Source organism: Lemur catta, chromosome X (genome assembly GCF_020740605.2).
Source record: "Lemur catta isolate mLemCat1 chromosome X, mLemCat1.pri, whole genome shotgun sequence".
Taxonomy (NCBI): domain Eukaryota; kingdom Metazoa; phylum Chordata; class Mammalia; order Primates; family Lemuridae; genus Lemur; species Lemur catta.
The window spans coordinates 54,441,838-54,461,828 of NC_059155.1; the positions used below are offsets into that span (position 1 = coordinate 54,441,838).

The 19,991-nt window shown below is 46.8% G+C and overlaps 1 protein-coding gene and 1 non-coding gene across 4 annotated transcripts; both read right to left on the reverse strand.

Annotated features, from left to right (window-relative positions):
* Nucleotides 1-3,521: 3,521 nt before the first annotated feature.
* MAGED2 (MAGE family member D2) lies at nt 3,522-11,897 on the reverse strand. Of its 3 annotated transcripts, none has more exons than XM_045538449.1 (13): nt 11,693-11,897; nt 10,109-10,182; nt 9,280-9,771; nt 8,366-8,674; nt 8,183-8,246; nt 7,852-7,931; nt 7,251-7,345; nt 6,449-6,528; nt 6,313-6,355; nt 5,973-6,035; nt 4,678-4,792; nt 3,840-4,270; nt 3,522-3,652 (listed from the first exon to the last, which is right to left on the reverse strand). In XM_045538449.1, exons 2-12 carry the CDS (start codon nt 10,151-10,153, stop codon nt 3,848-3,850), a joined length of 1,809 nt encoding a protein of 602 aa, XP_045394405.1. In that variant the 5' UTR covers nt 10,154-10,182; nt 11,693-11,897; the 3' UTR covers nt 3,522-3,652; nt 3,840-3,847. The 3 variants fall into 3 exon arrangements, with proteins under 3 accessions (XP_045394405.1, XP_045394406.1, XP_045394404.1); XM_045538450.1 differs by having other exon boundaries at nt 11,619-11,707; XM_045538448.1 differs by lacking the exon at nt 11,693-11,897 and adding an exon at nt 11,063-11,158.
* On the reverse strand, nt 4,963-5,091 carry LOC123628990. Its single transcript, XR_006731865.1, has one exon. It is a non-coding gene; the product is annotated as a small nucleolar RNA SNORA11 (small nucleolar RNA).
* Nucleotides 11,898-19,991: the final 8,094 nt, after the last annotated feature.

Below are 19,991 nucleotides of genomic sequence, written 5' to 3' on the forward strand. Positions count from 1 at the left end.
GAGCTGAGTGAGGATCTGACAGGTTGGGATGCTGTGCGGAGCCTCTGACAAGCCCCAACTGGAGAATCAAAGCACAAACTTCTAGTGCTCTGTACCAAAAGCCATGCTCTCCCCATCGAATACTACTCTCCTTTTGAGAAACAGCCTCTGGCACCTGACGATTAATTCAACAAAGTCAAACTACTGGGTCCTGGCAGAGTTTGAACGCCTAACCACGGGACCCCACGGGACGCAGCCTGAGCTGCCCATCCCGGGCTCCACCAATCCACAAAGTTGGGCAGGCAAGGACACTCCATCACCTACGGGCAGCATCTAACGGAGATCAGAGGGGAGCGGGTCCTGAAGGCACAAGGGAGTTACAGGAGGCTCCTCTCCCCCATCACACCTACTCCTGCCCGTGGCTTGCTCCTCAGCTCATACCTACCGCCTGTGAGGAGTTCCCAATAACCAGCTTCCTGAAGAAGAAGGAAAGCCCCAGGGCATGGTTTGCAGATGACACTGCGAGATAAGCAGGAGCTAGCTGGACGCCTGGTGCTCCAGCCCCACCCAGGTGTGACCCTGATGGGAAGTAAGGAAGGGAAATGTTCCCAGGAGTCCAAACTCGACCATGCATCTGCTTGATCTCTTTGTCCAGAAAGCCCCTGGCCAGGGGCACTGATCGTTACCGATTAAGCCTGGCCAGATGGTCAGAAACTAGGAGGGAACAAGATTGGAGAACTGATAATGATAACAGTAATGCAACAAAACACCTAGAGAGCATTCCTTATGTGAAAGGCACAGTTCTAATTGCTTTGCCTGCATATATATGAGGAGCAAGTGGACAGATCTCTCAGAATGGGCTGTGTGGGAACACTTGTGTCTCATGTGATTGCTCACCAAAAGGAACATGATGATCCAGCCTGTGGAAATCTGCCACCCCCTTCTCCAATGCCCCAGTGCTTTCAACGAGCAAATGAACAAAATCACCATAGTCGAAGGGATGGATGTTATGCGTGGGTTCAACATGGATTTACCTTCACATTTAACTTTTTTTTAACATGTTTAACTTTTAACTTAAATATTTTATTTATTCATTATTAACCCTGTATTAAGAAGAGTAAGATTTATATTTTTATGTATAAAACACATATACAGTTATCAAATAGATGTATACAGTATATCTGTGAAAATAAAAGTTCATGGGGTAACAATTGGGACGAAAATGTCTAAAAAGGCTTTTTAGGGAGTGATAATAAAAAAAATAGATAGAGAAACTGCTGTAGGGGCTCTGCCCACTCCTAGCCAAGGGAAAACTACATGATACAATCTAGAACTATCTGAAATTTAATTAATAGTATACTGAAGAAGACTGAAAAATGTGGCAGTTCATTTATTACAGTAATGGCCTTCAGGCTGATGAATGTGGCCAAAACATGAACAAGGGTCTGTCGCTATTTCCCCTGGTTCTCCCTCTTGCTGCTCCCAATACTCCCCCAGTTGCCCGAGACCAGACTTGCTCTCTTCCTCCCTGTTCCCCCTGCCTTTAGTCCTGACTCTTGGAGAGTGAGGAGTGAAGAGCCAACCCTTTGTCCTGTTAAATTCTAGGCTTTGTGAGAGGGGAAGAAGAGAGGGGAGCCCAGCAAGCCCAGTGGCCTACAGAGGGAAGGCAAGTGGGAAGGGCGGAGTTCTTTGCGACTATGATTCACCCTTAACTCTACCAAGCACTTAGAGCTCAATTTTTATTAGAATCCTCCACAGTCCCCAAGTTCTTCACCACCCCCCATTTTCACATGGACATCACCTGGGCATTTGAGGGGGCCCTGGACACAGTATCCACCCTGAGTCCTTCCTTCTTAGGAGGCCAAAACTTCCTGTGACCTTGTCTACCTGTCCTGGATACTACCTGGCCCCCGAGAAGACCGTGACCTAGTCCACAGTGGAAGAACCTCTGCTTCCAGTGACACCTCAGCAGATCTCAATTCATGGCCACAGGCATGGAGCTGTCTTGCTCTGGATGGAGCTTTGTTTCTGTTTTAAAAATCGTGTTCCCTAAGAATAAACATTCTTCCTTTATCCCTTAGAGTCTACAGGAGGGGAGGGGTGGCCATTACAAGGGTCTCATTGTTGTTAAGACTGTCCCAGTGATTAGGAGCCTGGCAATGTGGGGATTAGAGATAGTGAAGGTTTCATGGAGAAAAAGGTCCAGGGAAGTACCCCCTAAAACAGGGAGGTGGATCTCGGGCAGCTTGAAGGCCTTGTGTCTCAGTGGGCAATGTCACTGAGAGGACACCACCTTCAGCTACATGATGTCACTTTGGCTACCCACCTCATAGTGCTTCCCTCTAGCCCAACTCTTGCCACTGGGTGATTTCACTGTTTACATGGATAACCTAACCAATAGCCTCGCCTCCTGGGCCATTGACCCCTCATCTGTACAAACCGTCATCTTCTCTTCCCTTCAACCACCCACGCTTTGGACCTCTCTCTGCTCTGCCTTCTTAAATACAATCATCCCACAGTCTGTCTGACTAGTCCCCCAGTTCACTCTTCCAGTTGTCTCAACACCCCTTCCCAGATACCTGGAACACTGCCAGACATACGGCAGGCACTCCTGTTCACTTAATGTTCTGCCCCCACTCATGGACTTCACTGAGACTCCTGTCCATGGACCCCCCAATCTATCATACACTCTTGTCATCCTTCCTCCCCAAGCCTGCTTGGGCCTCACGGTCACCTCTTCCACCACTCTGTGTACCTACTATATGTCAGGCACCGTGGACACAGTAGTGAAGATACAGACTCATCCACTCACTGCCCTGGGTCCTGTGTTCTTATTCTAGACCCAAACAGTAGAACACGGACCTTGGAATAAACCACTACTTGTCTTCTTGGGATGCTACACCAAGATTACTGAGCACCTTGCCTGTTCCCCCCAAAATCATGAGCTCCATGCTCTGCTGGGGCCTCCCCACCACTCCATATGCTTCTATACTCCCCATCTGTGTCCTGTCTAGGCAGTCCCTTCTCCCAGGCCTTCTGGCAACCCATCCCCTCTCACCTCCTCAGGGACTGGGCTGTAGGAATCAACATTCAACTTCGCCCTCTCCATTGGTTCCTGCCCTGCTCAAGTCTTTCTCTCCTTCCCCAAGAAAATGTTCCCTATTCTCATAGTCCCCTTTAGCTACCTCCCTTTCTCTCCTTCCTGTCTCATCCAAATTTCTCAAAAGGAGATTCTACACTTAATGTCCACTCTCTTCTACCTATGCTTTCTGCTCCAGACTTGCCCACCTCATGCTTCTTCTTCACAGTGTTTTCCTCTGTGCCTACAATGCCCGTTACTCCATCCACTGAAATCCTACCTGCTGTGCAGGCTAGACATGGGGCCCTACATATCCCAGAAAGGTATGCTAATCTCGCTCCTGGGAATCCAACAATGTTGCCTCAAACTAAGCATAGATTAAGGTGGAAACGTTCCCAATTCATCCATTTTTAAATGTGATACCAATATGTGACAGCCCACCACAAAAAGCAATAGACTCAGAAAACGGCAAATAGATTTAATGCAGAGTGTCAACTTCAATTGATTGATAGTGGCTGCCTAGAGTGCTCCATTGGGTAGGTTTCTGAGGATACACCCTGGCTTGAAGAGAAAGACTGCGGGGATTAACAGTATCTGAAAACACAAGTCAAAGAAAATAAGAGTCAATTGATACCCAGCAAACAGCAAAGAATAAAATGTCAAAAGCAGTGTCTTCGTACACTTTCTGCATCATTCTCCAGCCTGGGCCTTCCTAGACCACCCAGCTCCCCATCCCAGTCCCATGAGCCCCTACTGCCCCCAGTGAAACCAAGGTGGATACCTGAAATCTCACTTGTAGGAGAAACCACAGGCACCGGAGCTGCCACCGGTGCTGGCACCAGCTCCACTGAGGCCAGCGAAGAGCCCAAATGTGAGAGTGGCAGTCAGGCTGGCACTGGCGTTGAAGCCACTGCTGGCACTGGCACTGGTACTAGTACTGGTGCTGGCACCAGCACTGGCACCACCACTCTCTTGGGCTTTGGCTTTAGCTTCAGCTCCTGCCTGGATCCGGGCTTTGGCCCAGGGTCCGATATCAGCTTCGTCCCAGTTGCAGGGCCCGGCAGCATTCTCTGAGCCGAGCCCAATGCCCATTTGAGCTCTAATCTCGGCCCTTGCCTTGGCTTCAGCTGCAGCTTCAGCTGCAGCCTTCAAATCTGCTTCCATTGCCTCTCGGTACTGAGCTGCCCATTCCTTGGGATCCTTCTTTTGTACCTGAAACAGATAACAACCATCAGAAGGATCATAACCAGAGAATTAAGCACCTACTGTTTGCTAGGCACCATGCTACATGCTGTAGATAACAGTAATAATACAGTAACTACTACCAATAATTATGCACCTAATTTTCCATCCCTGCTCTGACACTTACTAGCTCCGTGACCTTGGACATGTCACCTACCAACCTCTCTGGGCCTCAGTTTTCTCATCTGCAATAGGGCAATGACATATTAACTGTAAGGATTAAATTATTCAGATAAAGTGCCTGGCACAGCGTTTGGCAATTAACAGAGGCTTCAGATTGTTCAGATACGAACTGCAGGCTGTTCTGCACATAGCCTGCCCCAGCCAGGGCCACCCCATGCCCTTCATATGCCAAGATCAGGCAGCTCTCCAATTACCTTGCAGGCAAACTTGAGGACTTTCATCTTGCTGGTCTCATAGTATGAGCGCAGGCCCCAGAAGAACTCATACTCAGGGGGATTGCTATTGGGGACTCTGGCATAGTCCAGGTACCTTGAAAAGAAAAGTTCAAAACCTTTATTTCTAATACCACACATAGCCCACCCATGTATGGACTGGACCGGCTCTAGATGGCAACCTCCCCCACTAAATACTACAGTTTTTCTTCCAATATTGAGCCCTATTGTTCCTGCCCAGAAGCCATGTAGAAGGGCAGGGGGAATATGTGTAGGGAATTTGTTCATAGGGAGACCACAAGTTTTGTGCCCTTCATCACAATGACCCCAGATTCCTGTTGGGTGAGTTGCAAACACAGGAGCCATTCTTCAGGCCCGCTGCTCTGAGCACACCCACCACACCTAAAAGGGTCTGAGCTGCAGCCTGGCCAAGCCCTGGAAAGAAAGGTCCACTATAGAAAATGATTAGGAAACCTATAAGGGAAGAAACAGTCAGCCAAGAGCAGCGTGCTCCATGCATACTCCTGAATTCCCGTGCCTTCGTGTGCATGTGTGTGTGTTTCTGTGTGCACATGCATGTGCCTGTGAGTGCTCCTGTGTCTTCCAAGAACCAAGGATAGGGTGGGTCCTGGCCAAAAAGTCAAATGGGCTGGGCTCCAGGCCCCAATGGGCCCCTTACCACCTGTGGACCATACTCAGATTTTCCCTGTTGGAGCCCCAGATCCCTCAACTGGAAAACGAGGATGGGATGACAGCACCTATTCTGCAGGGTAGTTATGAAAATGAAATGAGATGTACAAGTCAAGTTCCTAGCATGGTACCTGGGGGCCTGAGGCTGTCATTCTATGGCATTGCTTTATGGAAATTAATGTTTATGAAGCCCTGGTTAGCAGAGTAAAAAGAACCATAGCTTTGGAGCCAAATTTTAAACACAACTCTTGCATTTGCTACCTGTGTAAGCCTCAGCAAATGAGTTCACTTCTCTGAGCCTCAGTTTCTACATATGTACACAATGCTGGTGATGATATTCCCTCCCTTGTAGGGTTATTCTGAAGACAAATGTGAGAGTACATGTAACAGAGAAGGAAAGATGTGCTGTTCCTGTTCCCCATCACTGCCCCAGGAATAACCTACCACCTGCACACATGCACATGCACATGCACACACACACAGATGCACACCACGCACGCACACATGCACTAACCATGGCTTTATCACTCAGTTCTGAGAACAGGCCAAATGCATGGAACACACCAACGTCAGACAAAGACACTTACTTCTGCTTCACAAACTCATCAGTAACGAGCTTCTTCACATCCCCAAAGAGTGAGTGATTTATCCTGAGAGCAGAGAAACAAAAACAAATAAACAAATCAATACAATCAGGGCTGAGGCACTTCCCAAGTGGAAGAGAGGTTTCCAGTACAAGAGGGAAGCTCCATAGAAACCCAAGAGACAGTGAAAGAGGGAGGAGAGAGTTCAGGACCATTTCCCCATCCACCCAGGTCAGAACCCTGGGCCCTCTCCACCAGACCACCAGGCTGATGCAATCCTGGGACCGTCCTCTCTTGCCAAAGGACAACATGGACAGCAAGCGCTGAGAGAGCCCAATCATACCCAGGCCGCAGCCCCAACTTGCGTAGCACCTCCCAGATGACAGCTGCGAGGGGAGGCAAGAGGAGAGAGGGACAGAAAATGAACACTTGGAATCCAGACCATGGCCACCCATTCAGCTACACATCAAGCCACTCACCCTCACTGGACCTATTTCCATTCATGAAGATGATGCTGAGAAGCACCATGAGGAGACCCAGCTTGGGTGAGTCCTTAGTCCTAAGGGAATAATAGGACAGAGAGGTTTATGCCCAGCAACCATCTGCAAAAGACACACTAGCCAGCTCACTAGGCTAGCCTCTCCCAGATTCCTCAGATATGGGAGAATTCTGCCGAGTCTACGCTTCAAGCTCCATGTGACCCTGGGCAAGGCACGTAGACTCTTGAGCCTCAGTCTCCTATTCAGCAAAATGAGAAAATCACATCTTCCCCTTCCCAGGTTGCCAAGAAGATGGAAGGATGCCTGTCAACCTGGTACAACCCAGGCACCCAGTCAACGTGAGTCCCTTCTTTCTCTCCCAGACCCCTCGGCCCCAAAAGAATTCTAGGCAGGGCCCTACTGACATTCCTGCCCTTCATGTCTCCTGGTCCACCAACACCACAAAGCTCTCCTTGAGAACCACTTAACCAAGGCCTGGCCAGGGACTCAGTAGGAAGAGAGACAAGCAACAGTAGGCCTGCTTTCCTGGGAAACTTCTGGAGAGACAGGAAACCTGACAGCAGGAATGCCCACCCCAGTCTCTTACAGCCTTCAGTCCATCATAATCAGGCACCACTACTGAGTGCAGGGCTCCAACTATTTGTGGGAGCTGGGACACGGGCTTTTGGGGCCCTGTCTTTCCTGACTCTCTAAGAGGATGTAGGGAAGGAGTACAGGGAAGGGCTAGAACCATGAACAAAAGCAGAAGCCCCACCCCCACCCCAGCCCTTCCCCAGCTTACGTTCCCAGTATGCCTGCATCAGTGGGCTCTAAGGTGCTGAGAAGAATGTACAAGTGGTCATTCTTATCAATTTCCTTCAACTGAATCCCAAATACCTGTGGATAGGGAGAAGAGCTTGTGAGATCACAAAATTCAACTTCCTATGCATGCCGCAGCTTCCCGTGTACCTAGGGGTTTGGGGCGTGTGAGAAATCAGTGAAATAATGCACATAAAGCACGTAACTAAGTGCCGGCACCCGGTAAACACAGCAAATGTACTATTGTCATCAATGTCATCTCTGTGATTAGTGGGAATCTAGAGAGCCAGAGAATGGGGAATGGAAGGGACAGGTGAGCATCTGAAATACATGACAGGATGTGTCCAGCTGCGGACAGAAGCCAGGACTAGGTTGGGTGGCTTGGGTCCTAGCTATGCTTTCACTACTGACTTGCTGTGTAACCCATGGCTAGTCTGTGCACCTCCCTAGGCCACTGTCTGCCCATCAGCACAGTGATGGGCTAGATTAGCAGATTTCTGTGGTTCCCCCTTGAAGGGACATGTACACCTTTGTTGGATTCAAGTCTTCCCCATTGCACCCATCCCCCAGGGCTGCCCCTTCACCTTCTCCAAGGAATAGCCTGCTCGTTCAATGATTTCAGGGTATACATCAGTGTATTCTTTGATGATGTCCTTCAGCATGTCTGCAAGGGGAGAGTGTTGCAAGCACCTGGGCTGAAGAGACACCAGGTGACCCCCACACCCAAGCTATAGACCCTTTGCCAAACATGTCACATGTGGCATAACTAGGCTCTGAGCTTATCAACAGAGATGCTAGCAGAATTTTGGGAGGACAGAGATAGGAGCCTAAGAGCAAGGGATGCCCCCAGCACATTGGCAAGAGGGCAATGGAGGGCAGAGTTCAGGGCAGGGGGAGGGTTAGTAGGGACTCTACCTGAGCGCTTGATGGGAATCTTTGTCTGGTCTTTGGCCAATAGGTACTTCACCAAATCATTTGCCTGAGAGAATAGGAAAAGATGGAAAGATTAAATCAGTTTGCAGAAAACTTGAGCAGATAGCAGAGAAGAGAGCAGGCAAGGCAGTAGAAAAGGCAGAATGAAGAGGACAGAGTTCTTACCCTCCCTTGCAAAAGGGCCACATCCCGAGGTGGTGGCGCTTCAGGCTCTTGGGATGACTGGAGCTTGGCAGCTCTACGGTGAGCCTTGCCCCTACGGGCTTTAGGCGACCTCAAGGAGAGCAAGGCCCTTCGTGCCCAAGCAGCCAACCGAGTCCTTGATGCCCTGCGGGCCCAAAGGGCTATGGGACCCCTTGAAGCCCTGCGGGCCATTGAGGCCATTAAAGCCTTTGAGACCCTTCGGCCACCTGTAGTTCCGGAAGCCTGACTCTGATCACTGCTGCCATCCTCTTCCCCATCCAGATGCTTCACCTGTATCAACAGAGAGCAAGCTCAACATCACCAGATGATGCAAGTGGTCCTTTTTCCTCACCCCATCTCTTCCAAGAAGTACTCCCTAATCCCACCCCTGTAGTAACAGCCTGATTCACTAGACATTGACTATGCAGGGTTTGTTTCTCACTGACTTCTAGATGGGATTTTCATCTCCCCAGAAGGCCAGGAGCAACCCAAGGATGGAGCCTGAGGCTTCTCCTCTTTCTCTGTCCACCACTGGCTCTGCATGAGACACCCTGGACAAGCCATTTCACCTCCCTGGGACTCAACTTCCTTCTCTATAAAATTGAGTCTGTAAGACTTACTTTCAAGATTTAACCAGAAAATCTGCTCAACGCCTAACACATAGTAGCTACTATGTAACTATTAACCACATTACATTCAGATTGCAACTACGTGTATTCCTGTCTCATCTCCCTACCAGTCTGCGAGCTCTCTGAACACAGGATTACAGTATATTTCTCTCAGTGCTCCCCACATCCTTGAGGAGCACAGAGATCTTTCTAAATGTTTGTAAAACAAATAAACCAAATGAAAGGAGAGGAGTGCAAAAGCAAGGGTGGTGACTGCAGAGGTCTTACCTTTCGGGCTTTCTTGGCCTTGACCTTGGGCCGAGTATCCTGATTCTCCTGAGCCTGGGCAGCTGCACCCTCGGGTTCAGGTTCATCTGCCGGAGCCTTAGAGGCAGCAGCCTCAGTCTCCGTGGCCTCTGCATTGACCTTCGTATCAGCCACACAGCTGACCTTTTTGGTCTCAGTGGCAGGCATTGTCACAGCCTGTGGGTCAGCATTCGGCTTCTTGGTGTCAGCTGTTGGACTCTTCTTTTCAGCTGTCAGAACCTGGGTATCAGTCAGCTGAGTGGTAGCTGAGGCCTGGGTGGCAGCTGCCTCTTGAGCCTCTGGGGTCTTAGAGACTTCTGTGGTCTTTGAGACCCCTGCGGCTTTTGAGACCTTCACATCCTCTGAGACCTCTGGTGCCTTTGAGGTCTTCAGTGTTTCTGAGACCTCCAAATTCTGGGTCACTGTCAGTAGGGTCTGCATCGTCGACCCACTGTCCCTTTCTGAAGCTTCAGCCTGCAAGAGGAAGCAGAGAAGCTCACGAACCTTCTCCCCACCCTTAAGGAGGCAAATGGCTCCAAAATTCCAAGGCCACATTTCTCTGACCTGTACTGACTCCTACTTGCAGTGTGCTGACCACCTCAGCCCAACAAAGCCTCCCCTTCCTCTGAGCAAGAACTGATGGCAGAAGAGGGACCCGCCCACCCTCTCTCCCTTCCTCCACTGGGGGGCACCCAGGCAGGGAAGTGGGTGGGGAAGGACAAGGATGGGAGGAGAAGTGCCAAGGGATTTGGGACAGCAACAGAGGCTGCAGAGGAAAAGCAGCTGAGAAGAGGACAAAAAGAGGCCTTACCTGGAAGCGAGTTGCACCCGCACCACTCTCGCTTGTATCAGACATGTCTCAAGTTGGCCTGGCAAGAGCTGTGCCTGAAGAGGAGAAGGCCTGGGTCAAGCGGAGAGCCCACTGAACTTCCTCTTCGTTGTTCTGCCTGGAGGCTGATCCTCACCTTCCCTAGGGCCCCAATCCCAAACCCCTCCCCCACCCCAACGACTCTGTTCTCAGATACAGGAATCCAAAGCGTCTAGGTCTCAATTCTCTGCAGCCGCACCCTCCCCTTCTCCAGGAAGATGTGCCAGCGCGGCAGCTCTGAGGACCCCGCCCCTTTTCCCAGTGCAACCCCCCTCCAGCCGCAGGTCAATAGAGCGCATGCGCGCCCGCTGCGGGGGCCCATCTCAGCCCCGCCCGCTTTCCCAGCACAAGCCGTTTCTTTGATGTCCACCGTGCACATGCGCATTAAGTAGCTAGCCCGTCTCCGTGCTGGCCCTTCTCAACACGCCCCTTTCTAGCAATACATATTGCGCATGCGCAATGATCTCCGTCTCAGTCCAGCACCCTGCCACAACACACGCCCCTCTCCAGGTCCGCAGTGCTATTCGGTCCCGCCCCCTCCCCAACAAGCCTCCTTCCCAAATCGTCGCAGTGTCTGGTGGTCCCGGCCCCTCCCCTACTCACACCCACCCTACCAATTCCAGTGTCTCCCGGTCCCGCCCTTTTTCCTAACACGCCCCCCTCCAAACAGGGGTAAAGCGCATCTTGGTTCCGCCCCTTCCCTATTAACACCCCCTCCTCAAATCAATATTTAGCTAGTGATTCCATCTTGGGCCCAGCCAAATCGGGTCCAGTCCCCTCCCTTCTCAGCCAGATGGATCCGGTACAATCCGGTCCTTACAGCAGGTTTCCTCCAGATTGGAGAGGGTGGGGCCGACCCCTAGCAGGCTGTCATCCAAAACTGGGCCCCGCTCTCACCTCGTCCTGCCACAATTCTCAAGTGCGTCCACTGTCACCAAGCCCCTCCGAAACTCAGAAACTGCCCTCCCCTCTCCAGGCCGGAAGTGGTCCCGCCCCTTTCCGCCTCCCTAGGGGGCCTCTGTCCCAGCCTGTCTGCCCTTCCCCCGCTCCCTGCTCCTCATTCCTTATACCCCTCCTCCGTATTCCCTCTGCCTCTCTCCCTACTCCCTCCCTCTTCGCATTTCCTATTTACCCCACAGAATTCCCTATTCCCATTCTTTACATCCCCCTCCATGTTACCTATGCACGCCCTGCCCCCTTGTATTCCATAACCCCTCTCTGCATTCCCTATTCTCTCCTCTGGATCTCCACTCCCCCTCAGTATTCTCTTCCCCCTTCGTATTCCCCGTCCCCCACCGAACATTCCCGTTTCCCCGTTTTTTCTCCCCTAGTCCTCCGATAGTTTCTGCTCCCCAGTCCGTACAGCCTACTACTTTCTCAGTCGTCCTCATTGCTACACCCCACTCCAGGTCACCCCTGCTCCAGCTGCAGTGGTGCAGTAAGAATTGCCCACCTGCTTGGCTCTGGGTTCGAGGGGGCTGGAACCACTGTCTGGCCTCCAGGAAACCCCAATCTCAACGCCCTCACCTTGTCCTCGAGCAAGTCCGGGATGCGTCTGCCCTCTCTCAGTCCCTCTCGAAGTCTCAGCCTCCTGGACTGGAGCTGCAGACAGCCTAGCCCAGCCCAGCCCCTTTCCGCAGCCCCCTGCCACCCCCCCTCGCCTTCCTCGGGGGGTGGGGCAATGGGGCCCCGCTCAGGGCTGTCTGACGCCAAAGCCCATGTTTATGCCACTGTACCAGGCTCGGTCTGAAGCTCTTCCAACCCAACCCAAACCACCCCCTGAAAGCAATTCATTCATTGAATGTATTTATTTTTATATCTTCATTTTTTTCTTATTACAAAGGTAATGTGTTGTCGTTGTAAAATTCAAATAATGCAGAAATATGTAACATACCAATGAAAGGCCATCCTTATGTCATCCCCCAGAACTAACCACTATTAACATTCTGATGTACATTCCTCCAGATTTTTTCTATTCATGTACTAATTATTTGGGTTTTCTCTCCACAGATGGTACACTATACCTACTGTTCTGTGACCTGTTTTTTTTTTTTAGTTATATTTTAAACATCTTTCTGTTAATGCACGTTTTTCTTAACAGCTGCATGATCTTTTCTTGTATGGATATGCCATGATTTATTTAACCAGTCCAGTATAGGGTAGATGTTTAGATTGTTTCCTTCTTTTTTTTACTATTACAAACAATGCTGCAAAGAACATCCTGGTATCTGTGTTGGGCATTTTTAAATTTATGGTATTTTTCTTAACTCAAATGCTACAAAAAAGTCTTCCATTTGATACAAAATTTGTCAGCTTACTCACAAAAAGTACATGGAGTAACATTCCCCCAGCAATGTGTCTCACATATTTATGTGTCACATATTATAAATATTTTTCATGTTGGGATACTTTTTGCCATACAAAAGGGTTTAATTATTATGTACTCAAATATATCAGTTTTTCCTTTACTACTACTAAATTCTGCTTCTTGCTTAGAATTGCTTTCCACATTGCTACATTATAACAATCTCCATTTTTTTCCCAAGCACTTTTATGGCTTTATTATTTACATTTAAATGATTATTCCAAAATTTGTTTTCTATGAGAATTCAGCTTGATTATTCTGCAAAATTATAGTCTCTTACCCCTACACCATATGCAAACTAATCCATCTTTTCCCTCACTGGTGTGAAATGGCATGTCTATCACATAATAAACTCACATAAGCAATTGGGTCTATTCAAGAGAATGAAATAAAATGTAAAAATAATGGAAAGTAGACAAAATCATCATCAATTACAGAGTATATGAATGCAGACCTGGAAAATCCAAGAGTATCAACTAAAAAGTTAATAGAAACCATAATAAAATCAGCACAGTGGTCAGTTGCAGAAATAATATTCAATATCTTTCCTACATCCATATGTAATTCAAATGGTCACAAGGCTTCTGCTTTATGAGGTCACCTTTTCCATTACTATGCAAATAAACTATCATGAATCCCTATGTTCTATGGATAATTCAAGACACACACACACACACACACACACACACATTTCCCACGTATTCAAGGTGGGCTTCTGTTCTCCTGTCTCCTTTCTTTCTCTGAATTATTGCTTCCTCCATGTTTGTGACAAATGCTCACCACCTTCTTGCCTCCTAGGTTTTTTCTCCTATCCACACTAGACATAGCCCCTCCTTTTCTTCAAATTCCGGTGCTCCAAATCCCATCCCCTCCAAATAATAGACTTTAGTCTTAATCCTGAAAGTATTGAGGGGTTGTCAAAGGATTCTAGGTATGGATACGACATAGGTTTCTGTTTTAGAAAGAACATCCTAGGTTCTGTGTGGAGTACAGATTAGATGTCTTCTTGGAAACAAGAAGAGTAGTTATGACTTTTGTAGTCATCCTTGGAAGCAATGATTGTGCTTGGGCCTAGAGTGGTAGCAGGCAGTGAGAAGTGATTGAATTCAGGATATAGTAAAGGAATAAAAAGCAGTAGTACTTGATGAGTAATTGGATTGTGGAGAGAGGGGTGAGGAAGGAAGTATCAAAGGGAACTCTTGGGGATCTAAGTTGAGAGGTTGTGCGGATCTCCCTTTCACTGAGATATGGAATACTGAAGGAGGAGTGAGTTTGAGGGGAAATGAACATTGATTTTGAGGCACCTGTGGGACATCCAGGTGAAAATGTGCCATAGGCAGTTAAATATACATGTCTGAAGCTCAGGAAAGAGGTCTGGGCTGAGGTTACAGATCTAGGAGTCATCAGTATATAAATGGTCCTTTAATTCATGAGAAAGGGCAAGAGCACCCAGGAAGAATGTGTAGAGCTAGACAGAAGAGACGTGGGCCAAAGGAAGAGCCCTGGAGACCAGCAGCATCTATAGTATAGGTGGAGAAAAAGGAGCCCACGAAAGAGGATGATAAGGAGTGACCAAAGAGATAGGGAGAAAAGCAAGAGAAAGGAGTGTCACAGAACTAAGGAGAGTTAATGTTTTGAAAGGAGAGAGGGGTCAATAGTGCTGAATGCTGCCAAAAGGTCAAGAAAAGTAAGACCTTGACAAGATGTCTAGGGATTCTGATGATTGGGTGGTGGTCTCTGGTGACCTTAGAAGGAATAGTTTCAGTGCAGACATTTGTGGCATAGATTGCTAATTGCTTACCCTGATAGCCATTCTCCTCTTCTTCCTTAGTAAGAGGACATCTGATTTTTAGCTAGATATATAGCCTCCTGGAATAAAGCCCATGAAGACTAGGGTCACACTCTAAGGATAGTGGAGCAGTAAACTAAAAAGAACCTGGATTCCTAAGAATTTCATGGAGCCACCATGTACTGCCTACCTCTAGATTTCTTTTAGGTGAGACCAACAAATTTATGTCTTATTTAAGCCATTGTTATTTCAGACTCTATCCTATGCAGCAATTTCCTCATTGCAGTGAATTGAGATGTGAATGGCAGGTGGGGTATTCATAACAATGAGTATCGACTGCTTTTTCAAGAAATGCCTGAGCCCAATTTTAAAGCTCACCAAAATCTAGCCCTGATTAGTTTTCCAGCCTTTTTCCTGCTGTTTTTCTAAGCACTAGATATAGTTGCCTATATTCCACCTAAACAGAACACTTTACTATTACCAGATGTGCCCTGCCTTCTCTTGCCTAGGAGCCTTTGTTCATGCAATTTCAGACCCATGGAGCACCCTCTGTTAAATCTACCCCTCTGGTAAGTCTACCTTCTGTTACAATCACCAACATGTTAAGTTTCACAATGTTTGAGGTACCAGTTGTTGTCTTTGGGATCCTGGGGTAACTTAAAGGAATACAGAGTCAGAAACTTAGGAGATATTATTGGATTCAAGGAAGTCAGGCAAAATCTCAGTCCATCAGAGAGGCATTCCCAAAGATTTTTAAACCCAAACTTCCCCGGTCTCCTCCCAACTCTACCATCTTCATAACACAATACCACAAACACCCTTATCTTAGGACCTGGGGATCAGGGATCAGGGGACAGGAGGCAACCTTATCAGAAGAGAAAAGATAAATTAGTTAACAATCTTTACCCTTTGACCAGACAGATTTCCTCCCACCGTCTCCTTATGAACTCTTGGAATCTTCATCTAAAGCATCCACCCATAAACTCTGAAGAACCTAGGTCACTGGGTCTCAGACCCACTTCCAGCCTCCATAGATCAGCAAATACCTGAGATCATATAGATCCTACATATCAGCAAATGGAAACAATGAAAAGGTGAGTTATCACTAGGCAGCTCTGTTCTGGAGATAAGGACAGACAGGCTAAGGATTGCTTAGTGCAGAATGCCAGGATGAAACTGTCTAATCCTGGAAGCATCCGAGACTCCAGACCCCTAAAGCTCAAGTGGGAAGCCCAGAATATCCCCACCGCCAATCCTATCTTAGCCCATTTCCTTTCCCCCAAACTATACAGAACAATTTTGGAAAATTCAGAGATAATGCTGAGAGAGAGTGGCAAAAGTTTCCTTCCAAGGCTCCCCATCATTTCTTTAGTGATCTAAGTCATGCAGCACAGCATAGCCATCAACTTTAAACTGGACATCAGACTTTCTTGTTCTTCACATTTTCACAGCCATTCCTACCATCGAAAAAGGCCTACTAACTGTCCCTTCTCCTGTGCCCCATGCCCCATCCCTGTTGGGCCCTTTCTGTCCCCCAGCATACTGGCAGATCCCCTCCTTTCCAGTTCCAGGCTCCTATGTCCTCTCTCTTGAGCTGCTGGTGAAATCTCAATTTTTCCCCTCTTATATGTAGGGCAATTTAATTCACGTTGTGTAACTTGTAAGCCCTGAGGGCTATCTTTCCACAACAAAATGACTACATTTTGTTAAACAAAAGGCAAATTTCCCACAGATGAGGAAACCTCTTACCCACCTTTGGACTAACCCTCTTTCTCCCCTGCTCTTTGTACGTTGACTCCTTCCTCAGCACAAGTCTGTAAGGCACGATAGGGTCGTTTACCAGAAAATGAGCACAAACTACATATTAGGCACCTCTACAGAGGAGGCCCTTGCTCTTGAGGAGCTTACATTTCTACTGGTGAAGAAGGTGTGAGCACTAGCCTGGTTTTACAAAAAGCAACACTGAGGGTGAGAGAGGTAACTTGCCCAAGGCAAAACAACTAACTAAAGGGAATGGCACTGAGAGGACTTGAACCTCGGTCAGTGGGATAACAAATATCAGAGCCTTAACCACTGCTCTATACTTCCTCCGATGTTTTAAGTCCCAGAATGTCCTTTCCAACCCTTCTGAGAAACACATTCTAGGTACATTACACTATGATTGTCATCTATGGAGGCAAGTCTAACTGGATATCCATATACCCATTTAGATATTTTCATAAAGTTTCATAGGATATGTAATTATTTCATTATGAGATCAATGTAGAGTTTTTAACATTTACTTTTATTAAATCCATGCATATACATGGCAACAAATCAAATAGTACAGAAGAGCATATGTTAAAAACTAATAGTCCCCTGCCTCAATCCTTTCCATCTCCATCCCAGCCCCTCAAAGCCACCTTTTCACAATTTTTGGTCTTAGTTCTAACAATGGTTCCATTCACAACTCTAGATAATACGTATATAGTGTTTCTTGGTTTATAAAATTTAGACAATATCCTGTTGACTCCCCAAGATGGCAATGAGGATTTTGTTTATGTACCCTGCCTCACTTTTCCCTCCACTTCCCTGCAATGGTTAACATTGATATTCCTTTTTTGTTCTTGGCTAATTTTGTAACTTGAAAAAAATATACTCAGGCCTCTATTTCTTATTCCATCCATTTTTTTTTTTTTTTTTTGAGACAGTGTCACTTTGTTGCCCGGGCTAGAGTGAGTGCCGTGGCATCAGCCTCGCTCACAGCAACCTCAAACTCCTGGGCTTAAGCGATCCTACTGCCTCAGCCTCCCGAGTAGCTGGGACTACAGGCATGTGCCACCATGCCCGGCTAATTTTTTCTATATATATTTTTAGTTGTCCAGATAGTTTTTATTTCTATTTTTAGTAGAGACGGGGTCTCGCTCTTGCTCAGGCTGGTCTTGAACTCCTGACCTCGAGCGATCCACCCGCCTCGGCCTCCCAGAGGGCTAGGATTACAGGCATGAGCCACCGCGCCCGGCCCCATCCATTTTTGACAGATAATTCCAACTGCCCACTTTTGAGGGCAAGGATATTAGGGCCCCTACCCATCCCCTGTTCATTTAATGTCCCACATTGTCAGTTTCATCTTTCCTTTTACATTGTTCAGTTTATTAACATTTACATTCTGTTCTGCAGCCACAATCAGGTCTTCCCTGCTTTGTTTCCCCAGGTTAACTGTAAAACCTGAAAACCAATAAACAGCATTCACATTATCATGGATATGTAAATATTTTTCAAAATCTAGCCAAGCAGTGAGCCAGGAATACACTTCCTTCTCTACAAGTCCAATGTCACAATCTTTGGGACTCTCAAAGGAGGAGTATTTCTAATATCAAGGTCAAATGAAGTCTCTCTTATCCTCCATCAGCTGCTTATATCATGTTATATTTTATTTTGTATTGTATTTGGACCACAACTTTCTTGAATAATTACAAACTCACACACACACAACACACACAAGTGGAGTTTCTAAGAGCCTTTCTTTTTTTCCTTGAATTATATGCTTTTATTATATTCAGTCATTCAATGAATATTTACTGAGTGTCTACTATGTGCCAGGCACTGTTCTAGGAGCTGAGGATATAGCAGTGAAAAAGACAGATAGCAATCCTTGCCCCCTATGGAGCTGATTCTAGTGAGGGAGAGAATGAAAATAATCGGATAAATCAGTAAAATATATAACAAGTCAAACTATGCGACAAGTGGTACAGAGAAAAACAAAGCAGCTAAAGGGATGGGGGGATGCCAGTGAGGGTGGGAGATAATTTCAGTTTAAATTGGTCACAACAATGTATTGTATATTTCAAAATAGCTAGAAGAGAGGACTTGAAATGTTCCCAACACATAGAAATTATTAATACCCAAGGTGATAGATACCCTAAATACCATGACTCGATCATTAAACAGTCTATGCATGTAACAAAGTATTGTATGTACCTCATAAATATGTACAAATATTATGTATCCGTACAAACAATTTAAAAATAAATATATAGGTCGGTTAGGGAAAGACTCGCCGAAAAGATAGCATGTGAGCAAAGACTTGCAAGAGGTGAGAGAGCTAGCCAAGTGGATACCTGGGGGGGTAAAAACATTCCAAGCAGAAAGAATAGTCAGTGCAAAGGCCCTGGGGCAGAATCGTGCCTGGCATTTTTTTCCCATGCCTGGCGTTTCTGAAAAACATAAAGGCCAGGATCATTAGAGTGGTGGAGAAAGGCAGGGAGGGAAGGAATAGGAAATGAGGTCAGATATGTAATAAAGGCTTGCCTCACCAACCCCTCTCACAGAGGGCCCCATAAGCCACAGGAGGTTTTTGAACAGAAAGGAGAGAAGATCTGACTTGGGTTTCAAATGGATTTCTCCTCTGGCTTTTGTGAAATATACTGGTTGGGGACAGAAGAAGGGATGACAAAGGCAGAAGCAGGAGCAACAGTGAGGAGGTTGCTGCAGTAATTGCTTGGGCTGGATCCACTGTTTCCTAGATTCACTGTTCTGGGCACCTGTCTGGAGAGCCTTCTTCAGCTGTAGGAAATAAACTTCTAATATGTTTTTGATAAAGTTCCCTTCATTGTTTTTGTTCTCTCTGTCTACAACTCCTATTATTCAAATGTTGAACCTGCTGGATTGATCTATATCTCTTAAATTTTCTCTCACATTTTCTGTTCCTTTGTGATTTTTACCATACACTCCTAGAGATTTCCTCAATGTTATTTCCCAGTCCTTGTGTTGATTTTTTTTAATTTCAGCAACTTATTTTCAATTTCTAAGGAGTCTCTTTTCTCTGATCTTGTTTTGTGGCATCTAGTTCTTGTTTTATGCATGTTATGTCTTCTTGAATCTTGTTGAGAATATTATCATTTTTCCGCTAAAGTTCTCTTTTGTTTCCCAGATTCCAAAATTGCTCTGGGATGAGCTGTTTTGTTTGTTTATTTTAGTCTTTTGCTTTCATGCTGCAGGATTCCTTAATTTGCCTGCAAATTCTTGGTTGTCCATTCATATTTAAGAGAAAAGGACTGAGTAGCTGATGTGGGTTTACTTATATAGCAACAGCTGTATAAGCAGAGCTGTTCTCTAGCTAGGGCTCTCCCTCATGAGGAAATCCCAACAGGAAACTTGGTCTGGACTTTGGGGAGGTGACAACTGACAGGCTTTGGGACCCCCAAATTTCAGAATGCGAAGACTTTGTTGTGTGGTGCCAAATGCCATAGGACAAGTCTGAGTGTTCCTGGGGCAGTTTGTAAAATGTTGACAGTGACTTTTCCCCTGAACATAAGTGCTAGAGCTGCATGTGCCCTATGTGAGTGGCAAGGAGAGAGATGCTGATGGCCCCTGTGCAGACCTTCAAGTACTTTCCTTTTTCTCAGCCCCACTCCCACCCCCACCCTCCACAGGACCTGCAGAAACTGAGTCTGGAGCACCTCAACTCGGCATCTCCCCACGTCCCCCTCTACCCAAGACTCCAGAGGAACAAGGAGCTATCCATACTTTTGATCCCTGTCATATTTCATCCTGCCCTCATCCTAGCAGCTGTTTACTGAACACTTACCATGTGCCAAGCATTCCAAAAGTACAAATGAAATCTTCATAATGAGTTTACGAAGTAGGTACTATTATTATTCTCATTTTATAGATGAGGAAACTGAGGCTCA